The sequence below is a fragment of the Ochlerotatus camptorhynchus genome, unplaced genomic scaffold (genome assembly GCF_037179485.1).
Source record: "Ochlerotatus camptorhynchus isolate MF236.1 unplaced genomic scaffold, CSIRO-AGI_Acam_v1.1 ptg000639l, whole genome shotgun sequence".
NCBI classification, from domain to species: Eukaryota; Metazoa; Arthropoda; class Insecta; order Diptera; family Culicidae; genus Ochlerotatus; species Ochlerotatus camptorhynchus.
Genome location: NW_027041118.1, coordinates 1065765 through 1088714, shown reverse-complemented (window position 1 = coordinate 1088714; position 22950 = coordinate 1065765). Strand labels below are relative to the sequence as shown.

The following is a 22950-nucleotide window of genomic DNA, read 5'->3' as shown; positions in this document are numbered from 1 at the left end:
GGCCCAACTCCTAGATGCTGCCATAAATCTGAACGGGTTAGGATCAAGCAAAATGGCTTTAGACAAATACAATTCAGGCTGCAAGTTTTCTTCATAAAAGCCATTTTAAAACCTTATGAATTTGTTAAGGATTTCTTGAAAGCAAAACAACTTTTTCACAAATGACCCATGAAAATCAACTTTTATGCCACCGCCGTTGCAATAAGTTTGCTTGTTTTTTTTACAATCTTCGATTTTCAATCTATAGCTCCTTGGATATAACTATATTTTTGGTAAATTTAGCAATGAGCAAACATTTAAATGCGAAAAAATCTGAATAATATTTTTTTTAATGTAAAATAACACTAGTTTACAAAACAACATAAAAAGTGTGAACTTTAGTGGTTGACCAACGTTTCTAATGTAAAATCCTACGCTGAATTCAATGCCGTGGTCAGAAAAAATTAAAGTAGAGCCAGTTTTGAGATATACAAAAATTTTGATTTTTTGAATTTTGGACAAAAGTACGATTACTAAAATGTCAATATCTTTGGAACTAGTATACCAATTTTAAATCTTTTTTTATGAAAGTGAAGCTAAATAAATTTGCTATCGTTCACTAGAATATCATGTCTTAATTGAAAATTTAATTTTGAAGTCATTTAAAAATTTACAGCATTTTTTTTTATTTTTCCTGCGAATTATCCATAAAAATCTTGTTTTAATCAACATTTTTAATGGGATAAAAAGATTCAAAAAAACACTTCATAATTTATTCTTAAAGTCCATTAAAAACTGGAGAAAATGAGCCTTTAGTGGATGAAATCGGTTGGAAATTGTCGAAGTTATTTTTTTTGTAAAATCATGGAAATTGAATGTTCCAAGATTGGCCGTTGTCCCGCTCCTAGGTTCATGCACCACTTCCAGTAAGTCTTTCTGCGGACGTGTACGCATACGGTGCATTTCACTAACACTATCAGCTGTCACGCAAAATTAAATGGGATATTTTCAACAATATAATTTACGCTAGTGTTTGTGAGACCGCTCGGCGAGAACCTAACGCAACCAACTCAATTTGACAGCTTTCTTTCTTTAACATTGCTTAACGATGTATACGACAAAACGTGAATTCAAGTGTAAAAATGATCCTCAAAAGTTTTGTTACGCGTGTGGCAACTATATATTTACAAAATCGGTCAATTTCACTGCTTCGTTGCAAACTGCATAAAGGCTTTATTTTAAAATTGATCCTGGAGACTTTGACGAACCGTGGATTCCAAAAGTATTATGTAGTTCGTGCAAAACGTGCTTGGCTAGGTGGATGTCAGGCGCAAGGTAAATTGATTTTTTGAATAACTTTCATATAAACAATTTATGTACAGCATGGTAGTGCTTTGTTCTTTCCTGATCGACATTATCTAACTTCATCTATTTTTGATAAGTGTTAATGTCTTACTTACTAACTCACTTATTTGTTATCTGTCAGTCGCTATTTGTCCTTTGACATGCCCACCATATGGCGTCGACCGTTTTGTCATGCAACGGATTGTTATTTCTGCTTGACAAAAGTTAAGCAACAAGGACGTCACAAAACAGTTGAGTATCCACAAGTGGCTTCTATGACAAAACCTGTTCCACATTCAAGTTCGGTCCCGTATCCTGTTTATCCAAAGCGGAAACGAGCGCCCTCTGTTGAATCGACCGTTACAAAAAGTGAGGAGGAATTCAAGGAGGAATGCGAGGAAGACTTCGAGGTGGAATTGGAAAGAAACCCAAAACTGTTTACACAATCCGAATTTAATGATTTGGTGCGAGATCTCGACTTATCGAAGGAGAAATCCGAATTGCTGGCATCACGCTTGAAAGAACGCAACATGCTGAGCAAGGAGGTCAAAATTTCTTGTCACAGGAATCGTCACAAGAAATTTGACAAATATTATTCTACAAAGGACAAGGCATGTTTTTGCTATGACGTAAACGGCTTGTTTGAAGAGTTTGGTGAGCCATATGATCCAGCTGAATGGCGTTTATTCATCGATAGCAGCAAGTTGAGCTTGAAAGCCGTTTTACTGCATCAAGGGAATGAGAAACCTTCTATTCCATGGAAATCGTTCCAGCGTGTTGTCACAACCTTTTTAGGAAATTTCAGAAGCCCAGATTATGAGGAAGCCGTCGATGAATTGCTCAAAAATTATGAGAAAATAGGTATAAATCAAAAATATTGTGTTTGTTACATATAATTAATTTCAAATCCTTTTATTTCACTGAACACAGGTGTGAATATGTCTTTGAAAATACATTTCCTACATTCTCACATGGATTTTTTCCCGGAAAATCTTGGTGACGAGAGTGATGAGCACGGCGAACGTTTTCACCAACAAATGAAGATGATGGAACGTCGTTACCAAGGGTTTTGGGATGAAGCAATGATGGGTGACTATTGTTGGTTTCTGATTCGAGAAACAAGTTCAAAACATCGAAGACAAAGTCATTCGATTCTCAATCATTTTTAATAAAACCTAAATAAATTTCTTTTGTATCAACTCGGTTTTAAATCCTGATATGCCTTAATCAATTGATATGTAGAGAAAAGAATCTCCCATGAAAACTTTACATGCGATTTGGATGCTTACAACGACACCTAGAAAAGGAACTCTAAAGCTGTTGTATTTCAGCAACATTTTTAATTGTTTTACAAAAATGCTCATTACTTCGACAATTTCCAACAGATTTCATCCATTAAAGGCTCATTTTCTCCGGTTTTGAATGGACGTTAAGAATTAATTATGGAATGATTTTTTGAATCTTTTTATCCCATTAAAAATGTTGATTAAAACAAGATTTTTATGGAAAATTCGCAGGAAAAATAAAAAAAATGCTGTAAATTTTTAAATGACTTCAAAATTAAATTTTTAATTAAGACATAATGTTCTATTGAACGATAGCAAATTTATTTAGCTTCATTTTCATAAAAAAAGATTTAAAATTGGTGCACTAATTCCAAAAGTATTGACATTTTAGTAATCGTACTTTTGCCAAAATTCAAAAACTCAAAATTTTTGTATATCTCAAAAATGGCTCTACTTTAATTTTTTCTGACCACGGCATTGAATTCAGCGTAGGATTTTGCATTGGAAATGATCATCACCTTACCGAGTTCAAAAATGCTGTAAACTAGTGTAATTAGTCAAATCGACGTTTTACGAGGGCGGACGTATTATTTTTGATGTTTTCATGTACATTTCACATAAAATTTAATAAAGCACTTAAAACTAGGCCACTTAATGGGAAGTCAATACTTAATAATCTTGTTGAATATTCAAATTTATTTCAATAAATAAATTTGAATATTCAACAAGATTTTTATACCATCAGTTTCTATTTAAATTATTTTGATAAGATCTGATTCATAAACCCTTTTCTATCTTGCTTAATGCTTTCCTAGTGGTTATAGCAAGCGGCTAGGGGAAATGGCTCGGAAAGGGTTTTTATTGTTGCTAAATAGCTTTTGTTGTAGCTTTCAAATGGTTCTTATGCGTTCTCAATGTGTTCGTCATAAAACCTTTTGCAGTAAATCAATATTGAAGAGCTTCGAGAATACACCCTTCAGAACCTTCTCCAGGGTGGGCCAACTAGACATATTCTAGCCTTAATGAGGTTTTGGTGGGTGCATTAATGACAAAATAGCCTTGACCACAGTTTTATGAATGTTTTATAGTTGCTTTGTAGTATTTCATAAAACTTAAAATGTTACTTGGTTTGCTTCCACTCACTTGCTATAGATGAGTGATTTTCGGAGTTTTGAATTGGAGAACGGAGATTTGTGTTGTTGGATGCGGGAGGAGATTGGAGGGCGGGTGTTTGACGCATAGAGCCTGTCAATTTCGCTTTCAGAGTGTCGCAGTCAGCGGTATTATGATTCGTGAGCGCTCGCGATTCGTAGAATCGTTGATTGTGACTGCAAGTGGATTTGGTGGGTTTTGTGTGTCGGACGCTTGCTTTTTGGCCTCTTCTTGTGTCTAACATGTGCAGAGTATCATTATAGCGTCTAATGGTTTTGAAATTCCTGGTCCGTGAAATATATTTGTGGGAATATCTTTTTGAGATTTTAATAGTCACGTTTTGTTTGTAGTTTATATTTTATTTCTTTCATGTAATTATCGTAAATAATGGTTATCCATATATTCGTACTTTGACACGAAGCGCTGTGGATTATGAAATGCTCGATACCCTGGAGGGATCGATTTTGCTTACTGAGCAGAAAATCATGGATTTAACCCCAAGCTCTTCCACAGCACAATAAATCGCCACCTTCATTTGTATATTTGATATTGAACATTAGCCTCGGAAACTATTTGCATATCAAGCGCAAACGTAGTCCTGTATTGTCGCGAAGCGTTATGTTTCTAAGATGCTCGATCACCCTGGAGGGATCGTTTTTGCTTACTGAGCACAAAATCATGGGTTTAATCCCAAGCTCTCCGTTATGACTCTTAAAATTCATGATCACTAAACAAAATGAATATTTTAATTTCGATAGTCGGCTATCGAGAGATTAAATGAACAACAAATAAACAATATATACTTTTGGTTGCATCGCCAATTTGAGGTGAATCCTAACCGAATATCCTACCCAACCCTCCAACTCCGTAGCACTTATGAGGTGTCGCTAAGTCGGTGGCCTCTCGTTAAGTAAGTACTACATCAACATTTCCTTCCCTATCCCTACCCAAGTAACCAAAAGTTCCGCATTCAACGGATTAAAATCACTTCCAAGTTCCATAAAGTTCAAATAAAGTTCCGACCGAACCTTCAAGTTCTATAAAGTTCAAATAAAGATCCGACATAACTTTCAAGTTCCATAAAGTTCAAATAAAGTTCCGACAGAACTTTCAAGTTCCATAAAGTTCTAATAAAGTTCCGACAGAACTTTCAAGTTCCATAAAGTTCAAATAAAGTTCCGTTATGTCGGAGTTCCATAAAGTTCTAATAAAGTTCCGACAGAACTTTCAAGTTCCATAAAGTTCTAATAAAGTTCCGACAGAACTTTCAAGTTCCATAAAGTTCAAATAAAGTTCCGACAGGACTTTCAAGCCACATGAAGCCATCCGCACAAGTCTTTATTAGTAACAAAATTTAATGTACGTAAATATGAAATGATCAGTGGCCTGAATAAACCGTAATTCTTATATTTATGCAACATTCTATCCAAACATAAAAAAAAATTAAAAAGTAATTTCTTGGATTCGAACCCGTGTATTCGGCATGCGATCTACGATTGCTAACCACTGCGCCACAAGTGTGATGGAATACCAAGCGGGAAAACACCCATTTGAAATTCATCAAGGTGTTGTGTTTCGTATTCAAGTCAGTCAGCTGGCACTGAAAACTCCAACAGTAGGCAGGATAACAGCTCACTTTAATATATCTCAGATGACGCAGCGGTTCGTGCTGGGGCTCTCGCGCAGAAGGACTGGTGTTAATTCTTCAAACAGCTCCAATTCTAATACTAATGCTGATAAATCCAATACACATTAATACCTGCCTTTAGAAATAACTTTCATAAAAGTGCGAACTAAATATAGAATTGGTGTAAAGAACACAAAAACCTTTTTTAATTTATTTTCTAAAAGTTCCGTCCAAGTTCCGCCAGAGGCTGCTTAGAATGCTCTTCAATTATGGTACCGAAACTTTCAAGTTCTTATAACGACTTAAAAATGAGGCTGCTTAGAATTCTATAGACCACCTCCAAGCTGCTTAAGCCATAAATTGCCTTTTATCAGAACTTTTGGTTACTTGGGTAGTTATGGTAAAGATGGGCGTGGCCGGGAATAGCGACAGTCGTGCTTCTGTTACTCTGGTTTAGATTGGAACCAATGTTTACTCCCCAGCATTATTCCTGAAAGTAGTCTAACTGAGAATTTCAGAAGAGACGTGAGTGTCGCTAGTATCCAATCTACGAAGTATACATAACAACGCTAACGCTCACGCTAACGAAAGACGGCAAAGCTTTATATCCCCTGAGAAAGGCCAATTCCTAGGGTCGAAACGTCCGACATAGAAAATCGCAGAGTTTAGTTTAATATTTTTAAGTTTTGTGATGAGCTGATAGCAGACAAGTTTTACCCGTACCTTAGTTTTAGTTGGAGGGAGCTAAATTGTGTGTAAGTTCCCAAATTTCAATTATAATCGCTTCTTAAAGGAGGCGCATGAATTTGAGAAAAATCAGTGAGTAACCAGTTCTTAATTTACTATGATAGCATGCATTAAACACGACCTCAGGGAACCAACTTTTAACTACTGGCCCAACGGAGGATCCAACGGAGGGCTACAAAATGGTGAGTTGACAACCTGGAAGGAGCGGAATACCTAGCCCTGGTCCTCACAAGTTCCTACTTCACGCCTCCTCGAGTCATATGATAACAAAAGACTACCAGCTGAAACATGGACACAGCTGGTTGGCGTAGCCTGGGCAATGTTGCCAGTCCGGCAATAGCAAAGTGAAGAGGTGCGACGCGAACACTGGCGCGGTAACCATAGTACGGTGATAGAGGAAATGCTTCACCAAACCTGAGCGTCTGCTCACCATGGAGGTGCGGCTCAAAACGGCGTCTGTTCTCCATGTTAGGAGCGGCTGATCACCGTCCTGGTGCCAGCGTGGGACTCTAAACAGAGCTGTGCACGATGGTCCCCCGGCGAGACAGGGGGTTGGGGCAGGCCCAACAAGCCGCCCTGGAAAAAAAAACAAAGTTGCAAATACCGAAGAAAGAAATACGGATCGGAACAATCGGCACAGACCTACGCGACGAAATAAGGACTACGATTGGAACTCGGAACATGGAACTGCAAATCGCTCGGCTTCCCGGGTTGCGATAGGTTAATCTATGACGAACTTCAACCACGCAACTTCGAAGTCGTAGCACTGCAGGAACTTTGCTGGACGGGACAAAAGGTATGGAAAAGCGGGTGTTCGAGTAGCGAACTTTTGCCGGCCACCGAAGGTCTTTCTTCGCTGCTGTTAAGCAGCCACCGAAAAATGCTATTAAAATCCGATGTGCACGGAATAAGATTTTCCAACCGAGGGCTTGGGTCGCCACAAGCCCTTATCGTCCAAGAAACACCACCAAGTCTTCAACGAAAGATCGTCTTGCTCTTCGACCTTCTCACCAAGATCCGAAAGATGCACTTCAAAAAAGGCACTAAGTCCCTTCGTAAAAGGGCACTTGGAAAGTTTCACCGTTTAATTCCACCGCACCGCAACGAAAACGACAAAGTCCCTTTTTAGCGGGGAACTTGTAAATATTTCACCCGAGATAGCACACAAAGGATGGGCACAATGACCGTGATGTGTATGAACACAGAAAAGATCGACCGCACGTCCGTTTCTTGTAAAGTGTTATTATCAACTCACTATTAACATATGTACAAATGGTATTTTATGGGGTTTGTGAGATCTACCCACTCGATCTTCGATCGGCGATCGGTAGGTAGAGGCTATTTGCGCATGCGCGCTCTCTCTACTGTCCACACTCTACAGAGAGGGTTTTTTGTATAGGGTGTAGTGTGGCGCGTGCGACTTTGTGGTGTATATTCGTAATTAATTTTACTACTACTTAATCTACTTAGCTCCGTCTCCAACATTCCGGCCACCTTGAAACACGGAGGTGTTTCAATCATCAACCACGAATTCACTGGTGCAGATGATGATCGATCCGGGGTAGATCCTCGCCATCGACCGGGAACAAAAAGAAGACCAGGTAGATCGAACGACTCGACTTAATATGAATGGAACCGCAATTACCTGAATGCAGAACGGGTGCGCCTCGAGCAAGTTCTCCCCTTTGGGTTGCTCTACCTGGAACACTGATGACTTCAGATGCTTGGGTTAGGTGATGGTAATAGCGCTAGCTTGGCAACAGCACGTACGATGTCCTTCCCTGGTGCAGTCCGTAGCGTCACGACTCGAACAACACCATCCTTGCCCGGATGCAGCTTGACGATCCTACCGAGCGGCCAATTTGCAGGCGGAATATTATCCTCTTTGATGACGACGATTCGGCCGAGATCAACGGTCACCGGTGGTTTGCAGCCTTTGGTAGCCCGTGATTGCAGTTGCTGCAAGTACTCAGGATACCATCTAGCCCAAATGTTTTGAAGGTGCTTTTGGGTTAACTCGTATGACTGCAGACGGTTGTCAGGAACTCCACGCAGATCAGCTTCTGGTACAGCTTGCATGTTGGATCCAATGAGAAAATGTCCCGGTGTCAGGACCTCCAGATCAGACGGCTCACTTGACATCGGCGTCAGCGGCCGGGAATTCAGGCACATCTCGACCTGGGCCAATAGCGTGGTCATTTGTTCGTAGGCGATGTTGGTGTTGCCTACAGTTTTCAGGAGGTGCCTTTTTGTAGACTTCACAGCAGCCTCCCACAGACCTCCGAAATGTGGTGCTCGTGGTGGAATGAACTTCCAACGGATTTCATTCTCGGAACACCAGTTGAAGATTTTGTCACGATCAGCTTGGTCCGTCTTAAGCATCCGATAGATGCGGTTGAGTGCGTGCGATGCACCCTTGAATGTAGTAGCGTTGTCCGAGTGCAATTCTGCGATCCTTCCTCTGCGGGCAACCACTCGACGAAGAGTTGCTAGGAATGCCGCTGTGGTAAGATCACTCACTAGCTCGATGTGTACAGCCTTCGTTGCGAAACAGACGAATACTGCTACGTACGCCTTCGTTGGTGAGCGGTTACGGACGGTTGACTTGATAAAGAACGGTCCGCAGTAGTCCACTCCGCAGATGGAAAACGGGCGAGTTGGTGAGACTCGCGATACCGGTAGATCTGCTGTGCTCTGCTGGACTAGTGTGGGCTTGCTACGAAAGCAAGTGTGGCAATGGTGAAAGACGGATTTTGATAGATTTCTACCGCCCAGAATCCAAAACTTCTGGCGGAGTGTTGCTAGCAGGAGTTGTGGGCCTGCGTGCAGTAGCTTTAAATGAAAGAAACTAGCCAGCAGAGTCGACAGCGGGTGTTTAGCAGATAGCACAACGGGGTGTTTGACAAAATCGGAGAGCGCGGCGTTTCTTAGCCGACCACCGACACGAATGAGATCGTCCTGGTCGATGAATGGGCTCAGCCACTTCAAAGCGGATGAATTGGCGACTCTTTCTCCGTTGGCTAAATCGGAAATTTCTTCGGGAAACGATTGCTGTTGTGCTAGGCGACACAGGCGTAGTTCTGCACGTTGAAGTTCTATGGTGGTGAGTGAAGGAATCGGCTTGTCTTGAATGCCGATGCTGGTGTACTTTACCGGATCGGAACGGTGCAGCAATGCACGTTCTCGTAGAGAACGGACGTAGCGTAAGCAGAAGGCCGTAACACGACGAAGCTTGGAGAAACTGAAGTAGCGAGCAAACAAATCGTCACAGAAATCGACCTGCACGACGGCCATCGCAACGAGTGGTATCTTGCGAATTTCTTCGACAGTTGCTCCTGTTTCTTCCTCTGATGCGTTGCGATTCGGCCAGGATTCCGGAGCAAGTGACAGCCATTCAGGACCGTTCCACCAGCGCTTGCATTGCAAAAGGTCCACTGGATTCAGACCTCGCGAGATGTCATCAGCAGGGTTATCGACGCCAGCGATATGTTTCCAGCACCTTACGTCAGTTGTATGCTGGATTTGAGCTACACGATTTGCTACGAATGCCTTCCACCGACTAGGCGATGATTGTAGCCATTGAAGAACGGTGGTGGAATCTGTCCAGAAGAAAGTAATGGCAGACATCTTCAGGGCAGCATTCACCTTCTTGTAGAGCTGCGTCGATAATCGTGCAGCACAAAGTTCTAGCCTGGCTATCGAATGACGACTGGACAGCGGTGCAACCTTGGATTTTGCCGTCAGTAGCTGGACCGATACACCGTCACTAGTTTCGGCCCGCACGTAACAGCAGGTCCCATACGCTCCCTTGGAGGCGTCGGCGAAGAAGTGAAGATGGATGCTAACGGCATTAGGCAGCGACACGAATCGAGGAACACGAACTTCGCTCAGTAGATGTAGCGTAGAGTGGAACTCCTTCCATTCCCCTTGCAGTTTGAGGGGGAGAGCGGTATCCCATTCACAAGCTTCACCATTATGCTTCAAGGCCCACAACCGCTGCATAAATAGTTTGGCGACAACGATCGGAGGACCCACGAGACCAAGCGGGTCGAAGATTTGAGCGATGTAGGACATCACCTTACGCTTCGTTAGGACCGCAGCAGGAAGTGGTAGCTGGACCTTGAACCGAAGTACGTCGCTCGATGGTTCCCAGACGAGACCGAGAGTTGACACTGCTTGCTCATCTTGTAGGTCGTGTAGAGGTTTGAGGGCCAGATCTTCCGGTGGAACGTCCTGGAGTACCTCGGGAATATTTGATGCCCACTTCTTGATTGGAAATCCAGCTGCACTGAGCATCTCTGTCACCTGCTGGCGAAGCTGGATGGCAGATTCTACATCGTCGGCACCAGACAGAAAATCGTCGACGTAGAAATCGTGGATGACCGCTTCTACAGCAGCTGGAAATTGGTCTCCATTATCCAGAGCGATCTGCTGCAGAGTCCTCGTGGCCAAGAACGGGGCAGACGCAGTACCGTAGGTGACTGTCTGCAATTCGTAGGTGGAAATCGGATCGGTGGGGCTCTTCCTGAAGCGGATTCGTAGGAATCTTCGATCGCTGGCGAAATGAAGCATTTGGCGATACATTTTCTCCACGTCGGCAGCCATAGCAACGAAGCGAATGCGGAACCTCAGTACTAGAGCTTGAAGATCTTCCTGAACGACTGGACCAACCAATAACGTGTCGTTCAGTGAATATCCCGAAGACGTCTTGCACGACGCGTCGAATACGACCCTGACCTTCGTTATTGTACTCGACTCTTTGAAGAAAGCATGGTGCGGGATGTAGCAATGAGGAATGTCATCGTCTACCAGTTCATCAAGCTTCTTCATGTGTCCTAGTTCGAGGTACTCGTCCATGAAGCGGTGGTATGCATCCTTGGTAGCAGGATCACGTTCGAGCCGCCGCTCTATGCTTCGAAGACGACGATCTGCGATTTCCCGGGAGCTTCCTAGGACAACTTGGGAATTGTCGGTTCGAGGAAGACTGACGATGTACTTCCCAGATGGATCACGAGTAGTGGTCGCTGCGTAGTGCTGCTCACAGCGATTTTCTTCGACGGATAGTGGTGGGCCATCGGAGATGGTTTCGATTTCCCAGAACTTCAGGAGTGCCGTTTCTAGAGGATCATCCTTCGTCGAAAGATTGCACATCCGAGGAATGCATTTTGACTGGTTGGATGCGGTCCCAGCGACAGCCCATCCGAATGGTGTTTCAGTCAACCATGGAAGATCATTTCCTAATGACATCTTCCGACCAGTATGGAGTTCCCAGAAGGCTTCACTGCCGATGACGAGGTCTATCCTTCCTGGGACGTGGAACCGTGGATCTGCAAGTGCAACTTCCGGCAAATTCCACGACGAAATGCTGATCGGCATTGTCGGTAGCTCTGCCGACGGATTCTTCAGAATGAGGAACTCTAGCTTCGTTGAGAATTCCTGCGTTCTCGATTGAACCGTTGCGGTGATTGCACTTTTCACGTTTTGCGTGGAGAGACCGATTCCTGCTATGGATATGTCCACCTTCGACCGAGGATTGAATAACCGCTTGGCCAGTGGTTTCGATATGAAGTTGGACATAGACGCCGAGTCCAGTAAGGCCCTTGCCTGATGCTTGCGACCGTGATCATCGACGATGTTCAGGACAACCGTTTCCAGCAAAACCATGTTACATGCAGTTTGAACTGCCATGCTAACGTTGGGTGGAGTGGAGCTCGCACCGGACGATCCCACACTTGTGGATGGAAGCGATTGTTGTACAGGAGAAAATGATGATACGGCAGAACTCGACGATATTTTGGATGGAACGAAATCGTGCAGCAGAGAATGGTGTCGTTCGTGGCACGTTCGACACGTGAACTTTGAAATGCACTTCTTCGCTTGATGTCCGCTACTCAGGCAGTTCCAGCACAACCGTTTCTGCGTCACGAATTCTCGGCGATAGCGTACATCCTTCCCGAGGAATACTGGGCAGTTGCGCAGAACGTGGTTGTCAGAGCAGGATAGTGGACAAGAAGCGCTTGAACTGGTGGATGCAGCGGCGTTTGCTGCGAACTTGAACTTCGGTGTGTTACCGGCCACCTTTGAAGATGCCGGTTGCTGCTGTTGATCGTAGCCAAAGGAGTTTAACACTCGAACACGCTGGTAGAGGAATTCTACCAGTTCGTCATACTTGACGTCATCCTTCTCGCTCGTCTTCTCTTCCCAGGATCGCAAAGTGGATTGATCCAGCTTGTATGACAGCATATTTACCAACGGAGTATCCCAATGTTCCACAGGTTCGTTCAATTTCGCGAGTGCCCGTACATGGCGCTGGAAATCGTCAACAAGGCTGTGGATGCGCTTAGCAGACTCCTGCTTCACCGCTGGCAAATCATAGAGTGCCCGGAACAGCTGACGTTTAAGAAAACGGCGATTATCGTACCTCTTGATGAGAGCATCCCACGTAGAGGCGTAATTATCGGCTTCGACATCGATGGACTCGAAGGGCTTTTTTGCATCCCCTTCGAGAGACTGCAAAAGGTATTGCAGCTTGGCGACTGTTGGTATGTCAGCATTGGAGTGAACCATGGACGAGAAGGCGTCTCGGAATGACAACCAACGAGAAAAGTCACCATTAAAACGTGGCAGGTCGATCTGCGGCAATCGTAAGTGGAAGGTGGTTGGAGGAGCAGCCAACTAATTGTTCAGCTGTGCCTGATTTGCATCAACGGGACGTTGGGACAGGAGGAAACCTTTCGCCGTGCAGTAACGGTGCTCAAAATCCACTCTTTCTACTAGATGTTCCTCAAGGTTTTCGGAGTCCAGTCGTTCGATAGTGTCCTGAACCTCCAAATACGCATGGTTCACTCGGTCTAGAGACTCGATTCTCACTTGCACTTGATATCCATCCCGCAGTGCTTCGAAGTCTTTGATGAACTTCTCCACAGCGTTACGGGTAGCGATCAGCGACTCACGCTGGATCATTTTTTCGGCAACCACTTTCTCCTCCTTGGACGGCATCGTAACCGAGCACACGAGCGAAAAACGGAAACGGTAGTAAATCGATAACGAAGCTCCTTCCCGGCGCGAACTACTCGTTTCTTCGCGAAACCGAACCGGCGAGCGCAACACACAAATCGATCGATTCAAATCCTTCCCGTCGCGGTGTATTGGCCTTCACGGCGAAATATACGAACGGGAGAGGGTTGTTTTGACGTAGGACTACGTCTTTGATTTCTATTTGGGGGTACACTTTGTGAAAACCGAAAATGAAACATGTAACAAATTAAGAAAGATTTTGAACGTTAATAACTCAGCTGCCCCTGGTCAAATTTCAATAATTTTATCACCAATCGATCAGAAATATGGCTACGCATCGATAACAATGCTTCCGAATGTTGATTTTCAACAAGAAACTATTGAAAAACTGGTTAATGTCCAGCATTGTCCAAAAGCGTCGAATCCACAAATCCACCAATTACCTACATGCTATGCTGCATCCCCAGCACAGTCGTCAGAGAGTAGTAAGTAGACGAAACAAGTCGATGTGGCATTCGTCTCCGATCCTCGGGCGCGTGCGGATAGGGAGGATGGAATTGCGTAATATTTTGCACACTCATGGACCCAGGCCTGCTGGGGTGAGAGGTAATCACGCTAACCACCGGCGCCGATATCTTTCAAGTTATTATCACGGCGAATGAGAACGACCCAAATTTGAGTTTAGTTATCTCAGAAATAAAAAACAAAGTGCAGGAACTCAGCGATGAGTAAATTTGCCTCATGTTTTCCCAGGTTTTTCCAGGATTTTCCAGGGAAAAAATCCCGAATTTGAGAAAAGTAAAGATTGGATTCACTCAGTCTATTGGTTCTACTCCGAGACTGAATAAAATTGTCGCCAATTTCCTCATTTTCTGCCAGATTTTTTAGGTTTTCCACAGGAAATCATGAGACACATTTACTCATCGCTGAGTTCCTGCACTTTTGGCGATTATGAGTGAACTTAACTCAAATCTTGGTCGTTCTCATTCGTCGTGTACGCAAAAGGAAAAGAGCCAGTGTCGCTACTTGATAGCAAACTACTCATAATGGGAGGAGTCTTTGTAGCTTTAATACCACTTGGTTGCACATCATTCTGCTTTAACCTGAAAAGATATAAAAGAGCGCTGCTGTATGGCATTAGCTCATTTTCCCTTCGGACGGCGTGGTGAACAGCAATAGCAGCAGTAGGAAGGTGGTGGCTAGTCCACTCCTTCACACCTAACAAGCAACAATTGACTGGTCGTGGCAAAGGAGGAAAAGGTCTGGTAAAGGAGGCGCCAAGCGTCATCGCAAAGTTCTTCAAGATAAACGCCATTGGTCGTCTGGCTCGCCGTGGTGGTGTCAAACGTATCTCCGGTCTGATCTACGAGGTGTGCTGAAGGTGTTCCTGGAAAATGAGGTCCGTGATGCTGTCACCTACACTAAACACGCCAAGCGTAAGTGGCCATGGATGTCCTCTTCAATAAAACGGCCCTTTTCAGGGTCATCAAGCTTACATCAGTAAAGAGTTGGAATAGAATTTACCTGTGCTTGTTTGTCCATATTCAGAACCACAAGCCCCCAACGACCACACAAAATGCTCACCAGAGTTGTAATCTTGTAATCAAACTTGGAAGCAGGGGTACAAATGATTTTGTTCGATTCTCTTCATCTTTCATTAATAACTCGTTAATTGCCCTTTGCTTTCAAGGTATTGACATTGACAAACTACGCAAAAGGAGAGTGACCAAACTTCGAAGCAGGGGTGCAAGTGATTTTGATTGATTCTCTTAATCAACTTTCTCTTTGAAAAAGATTTCTACAAATTTGGTACGCCTACAATTCAAAAGCGGAAAGAGTTGAGATAATAGATAATTGATCAATTAAAAGAACTAAATGCTCTTCACATTTATTCCGTCCACTAGCGGTCCTACGTCAAGCTTCCGTTCGTGCCCCTAGGCACAGACCCTTCTACTTTTATTTCGAAAACGATTACTCCTTCCCGTCGCGAACAAACCCAATCCTACGCGGTATCGCAATCAGGGGCGCGAACGGTTTTCCACCTGAGTTGCGTACCGTCTTCCACCAATTGCCACAATGACTATAAAATGCGAAAAAGTCACCCAACTTTCGTCAACCAAATGAAGTTGAATTCAATTTGGTTGGAATTATCTTTCAATTTTGAATGCTACTGCTAGCAACATGCATAGAGATAATATGGAACGGACTCACCAGGTCACCCTATCGGCTATCAGTTGCTTGAAGATGGTCGAATCCAATTCCAGTAGTGATATTTACACCACCGAATTCATCAAGTAGCGTGGAGCCTGCAGCCTTTGTTCTGGGAGGACGCTACGACGGCGTCGAAAATGGCTTGATGATGGCGACGATCAGGAGTTCAGTCACCTCCTGTATGACCACACTGCAAAATGGTCACGAAAACTCTTCTCCACAATTGTACAGAGTAACATCCGCCTTGATGCACTCCCAAGCAGAAAAGGTTTTTTCACTACAATTCACTTCACAAGTTGTACGATTGTTAGTCAATCACGGGCTAATTAATTAGCACCACCGTGATAGTATCGCGCACGCGGTATTCACTAATAATCCTCCACACTATAGCACTGAGGTGTACCCGCCTTGGTAGCAACCTCTGAGCGCGATGGCGCTTTTATGCCTATGACAATGGCCACACTAGACCACTTCGTCTGTTCGCAAATCTTAAGTCACCGGCACTTTAAAGCACTTTTCGACCGCGGGATTGCCTTCGATCCGGCTCGAAGGACCAAAATGTTCGAGTAGCAAACTTTTGCCGGCCACCGAAGGTCTTTCTTCGCTGCTGTTAAGCAGCCACCGAAAAATGCTATTAAAATCCGATGTGCACGGAATAAGATTTTCCAACCGAGGGCTTGGGTCGCCACAAGCCCTTATCGTCCAAGAAACACCACCAAGTCTTCAACGAAAGATCGTCTTGCTCTTCGACCTTCTCACCAAGATCCGAAAGATGCACTTCAAAAAAGGCACTAAGTCCCTTCGTAAAAGGGCACTTGGAAAGTTTCACCGTTTAATTCCACCGCACCGCAACGAAAACGACAAAGTCCCTTTTTAGCGGGGAACTTGTAAATATTTCACCCGAGATAGCACACAAAGGATGGGCACAATGACCGTGATGTGTATGAACACAGAAAAGATCGACCGCACGTCCGTTTCTTGTAAAGTGTTATTATCAACTCACTATTAACATATGTACAAATGGTATTTTATGGGGTTTGTGAGATCTACCCACTCGATCTTCGATCGGCGATCGGTAGGTAGAGGCTATTTGCGCATGCGCGCTCTCTCTACTGTCCACACTCTACAGAGAGGGTTTTTTGTATAGGGTGTAGTGTGGCGCGTGCGACTTTGTGGTGTATATTCGTAATTAATTTTACTACTACTTAATCTACTTAGCTCCGTCTCCAACAGCGGGCATCGAGCGGCTACTTTCTACCAGAGCTGTGGCACCACCAACGAGCTGGGAACCGGCTTTGTAGTGCTGGGTAAGATGCGCCAACACTTGATTGGTTGTCAGCCGATCAACGCGAGGTTGTGGAAGTTGAGGATTAAGGGCCATTACTTCAACTAAAGTATCATCAACGTGCACTGCCCACACGAAGGGAGACCCGACGACGAGAAAGAAGCGTTCTTTGCGCAGCTGGAGCAGGTGTACGACGGCTGTTCGCAACGGGACGTCAAAATCGTCATCGGCGACATGAACGCTCAGGTAGGACGGGAGGCAATGTATAGACCGGCAATCGGGCCAAACAGCCTGCATGCCGTATCGAACGACAACGGCCAACGATGCGTGAACTTTACAGTCTCTCAGGGTATGGTAATTCGAAGTACCTTTTTCCCCCGCAAGGACAAAGCTACCTGGAAATCACACAGAAAACCAAATCGATCACGTTCTAATCGACGGGAAATTCTTCTCCGACATTATCAACGTCCGCACGTACCGCAGTGCGAACATAGATTCGGACCACTACCTAGTTGCAGTATGCATGCGCTCGAAATTCTCGACGGTACATAACACACGTCGAAGTCGAACGCCACGACCTAACATTGAGCAACTACGGGACGCCGGAGTTGCTCAGGACTACGCGCAGCAGCTGGAAGTTGCACTACCCACGGAAGAGCAGCTTGGCGCAGCTTCTCTTGAAGATGGCTGGAGGGACATCCGTTCAGCCATAGGTAGTAGTGCTGCAGCGGCACTAGGTACTGCAATCCTGGACCGAAGAAATGACTGGTTTGACGGCGAATGCAAACTGTTAGTAGAGGAGAAGAATGCAGCACGGGCGAGAATGTTGCAACACCGCACGAGATTGAATGTGGAGTGATACAGACAAGCGCGGAACAGACAAAACTCGGTTTTCCGAAGGAAGAAGCGTCAGCAGGAAGACCGAGATCGCGAGGCGATGGAAAATCTGTACCGCGTAAACGACACACGGAAGTTCTACGAGAAGCTAAATAGTTCGCGCAAAGGTTACGTGCCGCAAGCCGATATGTGCAAGGACTTGGACGGTAACCTTCTCACGAACGAGTGTGAGGTGATTGAGAGGTGGAAGCAGTACTATGACGAGTACCTCAACGGTGAAGCAGCAGAAAACGAAGGTGGCACGGCAACAGACCTTGGAGCACGCGCAGAAGACGACAGGCTACCGGCCCCTGATCTTCAAGAAGTTGAGGAGGAGATCGGTCGGCTGAAGAACAACAAAGCAACTGGTGTAGATCAACTACCAAGTGAGCTATTGAAATACGGTGGTGAAGCACTGGCTAGAGCGCTGCACTGGGTAATTGCCAAGATTTGGGAGGAGGAGATATTACCGGAGGAGTGGATGGAAGGTGTCGTATGTCCAATCTACAAAAAGGGCGACAAGTTGGATTGCTGCAACTACCGCGCGATCACACTGCTGAGCGCCGCCTACAAGGTACTCTCCCAAATTCTATGCCGCCGTCTGTCACCATATGCAAGAGAGTTCGTGGGGCAATACCAGGCGGGATTCATGGGTGCCCGCGCTACCACGGACCAAATTTTCGCGATTCGGCAGGTTCTGCAGAAATGCCGCGAATACAACGTGCCCACACATCATTTGTTCATCGATTTCAAATCCGCATACGACACAATCGATCGAGATCAGCTATGGCAGATTATGCACGAGTACGGATTTCCGGATAAACTGACGCGATTGGTCAAGGCGACGATGGATCGAGTGACGTGCGTTGTTCGAGTATCGGGGACACTCTCGAGTCCCTTTGAATCTCGAAGGGGGTTACGGCAGGGTGATGGACTTTCGTGTCTGCTGTTCAACATCGCGTTAGAAGGTGTGATCAGAAGAGCTGGGATAGACACGAGTGGCACGATATTCAGGAAGTCCATCCAGCTCCTTGGTTTCGCCGATGACATTGACATTATGGCACGGAACTTTGAGATGATGGCGGAAACGTACATCAGACTGAAGGCTGAAGCTAGACGGATTGGACTTGCCATCAACGCATCAAAGACAAAATATATGAAAGCAAGAGGTTCTAGGGAAGACAATGTTAGCCTCCCACCCCGAGTTCAGATTGACGGTGACGAAATCGAGGTGGTCGATGAGTTCGTGTATTTGGGCTCACTGGTGACCGCCGAAAATGATACCAGCAGAGAAATTCAAAGACGCATTATGGCAGGGAATCGTGCCTACTTTGGACTCCGGAGGACGCTCCGGTCGAATAAAATTCGCCGCCGCACGAAGTTGACTGTCTACAAGACGCTGATTAGACCGGTGGTCCTTTACGGCCACGAAACCTGGACTATGCTCGTGGAGGACCAACGCGTCCTTGGTGTTTTCGAACGGAAGGTGTTGCGTACCATCTACGGTGGAGTGCAGATGGATGACGGAACGTGGAGGAGGCGAATGAACCACGAATTGCACCAGCTGCTGGGAGAACCATCCATCGTCCACATTGCAAAAATTGGGCGACTACGGTGGGCTGGGCACGTCGTAAGAATGCCGCACGACGACCCAGTGAAAATGGTTCTAGAAAGCGACCCAACAGGAACAAGAAGAAGAGGCGCGCAGCGGGCAAGGTGGATCGACCAAGTAGAAGGTGACCTGCGGACCCTTCGCAGACTACGAGGCTGGCGAACTGTGGCCATGGATCGAGTAGAGTGGAGACGACTTCTTCGGACAGCAGAGGACAACAAGGCCTTAGCCTGATTGGTAAGTAACCAACGGAGGATCCTAAACGACCGGTAAAGTGGCCACATTATTACAATTGTCCTATATCCTTGCGGTTTTTTTCTCTATATTGTTCAGCATCACAAGATCAAAGCGTATGTTATTTGGAATTGATATATTGGGTTAAATTAGCCCCTGACTATCCGGAAAATATGGATTGACTGATAAAGTGACCAGTTTATTAAAATTGTCCAAGAATTTCATGGTTTTTTCCCTATATTGTTCAGAATCACGAAAGCAAAGCGTATTTAATGTGAAATCGATATTTTGGGGAAAAGTGCCCATATTATTCTGCGTCATAACATGTAAACTGTCCTGCAAAATCACGATTTTTTTTTCTCAACGGTCTAGTTGAAATTCAAATAATGAAAATAATTTTTTCTACAATAACTATTCAAAATTTATCGGTATGATTTTGAGTTTTATTGGCTGAATTTGCATGAAGTTTGAGCAGTTTCAGTGAAACATTTCTTATTGGACTTCCCAAGTAACACAAATTCATAGAATTATGTTGAGTAAACTGTTGTACAACCAAAACCAGTCATATAAAGATTAAATAAACAATTATAGAACATGTGTGTTGCTTGGGTTTCTTTATTAAAACTAATATTTTTTCAAGCCCAATGAACTGAATCAGCTGATTTATTTCTCGTTTGTAGTAGAACATTTGATTACTCAAATGTTACCCTGTTTGATCATAAAAATATAGATGTTGAAGGAATATTAATGATATGTCGTAAGAATAGAGATACCTTATTTTCTGATTCAGAAATTTTATGACATTTTTGATAACTAGTCTAACATTTTTCAAATATTCGCACTAGAGAAAAATAATCTTTTATACTAAAATGTAATGGATAGTTCAAGTAGACTACAAGCATTAAGTCTGAATTATGTTCAATAAGTTGATTTTCAAGCAGGTGGCCACATTGCCTCATTGGCAAAACTTCCCCATTAGATGATCGAGTATTCGACACCGAAAAGGTGCAACTGCTGCTGCAGAATTTCACAATAGTTGAGACAAGCTGAGTGAATGATCCATAAGGGTAGATGTACTAGTCATGTCTATTAGTTCCTTTTATGCTGTGTTCCAATTTTGGCATATAGGATTTCCAAAGGCCATCATTGTAACACACCATAATAGGAACGTATAGCCGTAACTGGAAAATCTACCCTAATTAACGATTTTACTATTTAGTTCTCGTGTTGTCACAACCATACCACATTTCCCGTACATATTTCAGTTAGATAATGTTTCAGAGTGCGACAGAGTGAAAAGATCGTTTTTGCTGAAAGAGGATATGCATGCATATTAGAGTGATGCAAAATTTGAAATTTTCATTTGAAGTTATCAATGGTTAAATGCGCTGATGTCTTATGATCATGCTCAATCAACTGCTCAGCAGCAACATTGGTGTTTCTGGGGCGTTGAATATGACACAAAATTTATAGCTACTATGTCACACTGCAAAATACAGTGTTGCCTACAGAGCAGCTGCTTGATCATGTCATAAGTTTACCAATCTTTTAAATAATTAATATCTTTTTCCTGTTTCGTTTTACATAGAAACGATTTTTAGCTAAGTTGTAGCTGAGAAAACTTTCTATAAGAATGGCTATCGAACTGTTTCTGTTTTGAGATTTCCCATAGTAATTTACATGCAAACTTCAAATGGCTTGTGCGAAGTCTGTTTCCAACCAAATGAGTTGTAACTTTGGGAGGCTAATCAGGACCCAATTTGAAACCATTTAAGCACTGTGGAGCGAAAATTTCAAATTTTGCATCAGTCTAATGCAGATACCACTCAATTGTTACACTGTTAGATCATACAAAAAAATCCAATCCTTCCAAAGAAAAAAAATTGGATTGCGGAATACCCCTCCGGCACTGCAGCTCCCCGTAATTCACCGGGCGTTTCCACCCCTACATCCACAACCCTTCTGGATTGGCATTGGTCAAAATACATCCATCATTCAGCTTCTACAATAACAGCAACAACACCAGCAGCAATGCTTTCAACAAGCATAAAGTCATAAAAGTGCGAAATAAAAACAAGCGAATAGCAAATGAAACATGATTTTTCCCATAGGATAGCCTAACGACAACGACAACGACGATAACGGCAGCGGCGATGAATTTCCCTGGAAGGACGAACCACTTGAGCCAGGCGGCCACCGACAACGGGACGCTGTCTGTACTGCCTTCCTGGGAGGAATAAATAACTCCTATATTTATGGGTGAGATGGTTCGCCTTTCGTTCCGTCATCGGACTACAGGACCCGAAACTTGAGCGGAATTTGATTGACAATTTCATTATTCATGCGAGTTCATGGGTTTGCCAGTGCGGGTGGAAAAGTATTGCAAATTGTTGCCGTAGGTTTAGCTTGAGGCAGTAAACTTAATTGATTTGCTCACAGTCAGTGGGCTTCCAGCAGTATGGAGCAATGATGGAACGAGTCAGACAGAGGCGAATCGAATCGTGCTGTTGGATTTAATGCGATTTTATTAATGGTACTCACGAATTTCTGCATGGAAATTGAATATAATACGGGAAATATGGAGGAAGTCACGTTTCGTATCGGTGTTGTATTTTCACCCGGTGAATTTTCGGTTCCGTTGGAATGACAGTTTGGTTAAATCGGTGAACACCGGCTTCTTAGAAGAGTACCACAATGGAGAGAAGTCGTAATTTAATTCATCAGCACAGAGTGAAGAGTCCAACACAAAACAACATTTCAGCCAACGCCGTTGGATGAAATACAGTTTTGGCAGTTCTCCGCTAGAAACACTATGCCAGTTTTACTTACGACCGAGACAACAAATGAGAATTAATGCTTCTTCATCCATTATAATCCCACCTCATGGCTTGAAGTAGTCTATTCAGCTACTCGGAACTGGTAGGAGTTGTTTGTGATATGGATGTCGGCTGTAAAGGAGTACATACTTTGACATAAGCGCATAATTCACACACAACACATAAATGCAGGCTCTTTAGTTTCGTCATATCATTTGCTACCATGAATTCGCGCTAAAAGCCGTTTTCAGAGTGTTAAATCTACAGTTCAATTCCAATAGGCTTCCTCACTGGTAGCCACGGTTGGATGATTTTTTTCTGGTGGTTTTTGGATGATGATCTGGGCCCAAAGGGTGGAACGGTAAAAAAATAGTCGACTCGAAGGCGATTTTTTTTAATCGTGCATTTAAAAAAAACTTGAACACCCCTCATTTTGTAAATCTGTGCGTACGGAATGTTGCCTCTATTTCGTTTTTGTCATTTTCCATCCACTTGTCAAAACAGCGTCGAAGCAAAAGGAACAACGTATCAAAATTTTGCTTTGCGTCAAATATTTAATTACTTTATAATGAACGTCAAGGCGGATTTCAAGCAAATCCCAGGTCAAGAGTTTATACGGCTACCGAAAAAGGAAAGGTTCAAGTAAAGTTTAAGCAGAAAAGGTTGTCGAAGTTCCCAGAAAAATAGTTGGTTTGGCAGGCGATTTGAACTTGTGGGCTGAAAAGCGAAATTTTTGTGACAGCTGTCATTGTCAACCAAGATAT

The 22950-nt window shown here is 43.9% G+C and overlaps 2 protein-coding genes across 2 annotated transcripts in view; one reads left to right on the top strand and one right to left on the bottom strand.

The window, feature by feature from the left end:
- The window catches only part of LOC135714316 (uncharacterized protein DDB_G0284459-like), a 316729-nt gene that overhangs the window by 100206 nt on the left and 193573 nt on the right, over nucleotides 1-22950 (top strand). The window lies entirely within an intron of this gene.
- On the bottom strand, nucleotides 7852-12702 carry LOC135714319 (uncharacterized). The gene has a single exon (XM_065237653.1). It carries the CDS (start codon nucleotides 12700-12702, stop codon nucleotides 7852-7854), a length of 4851 nt encoding a protein of 1616 aa, XP_065093725.1.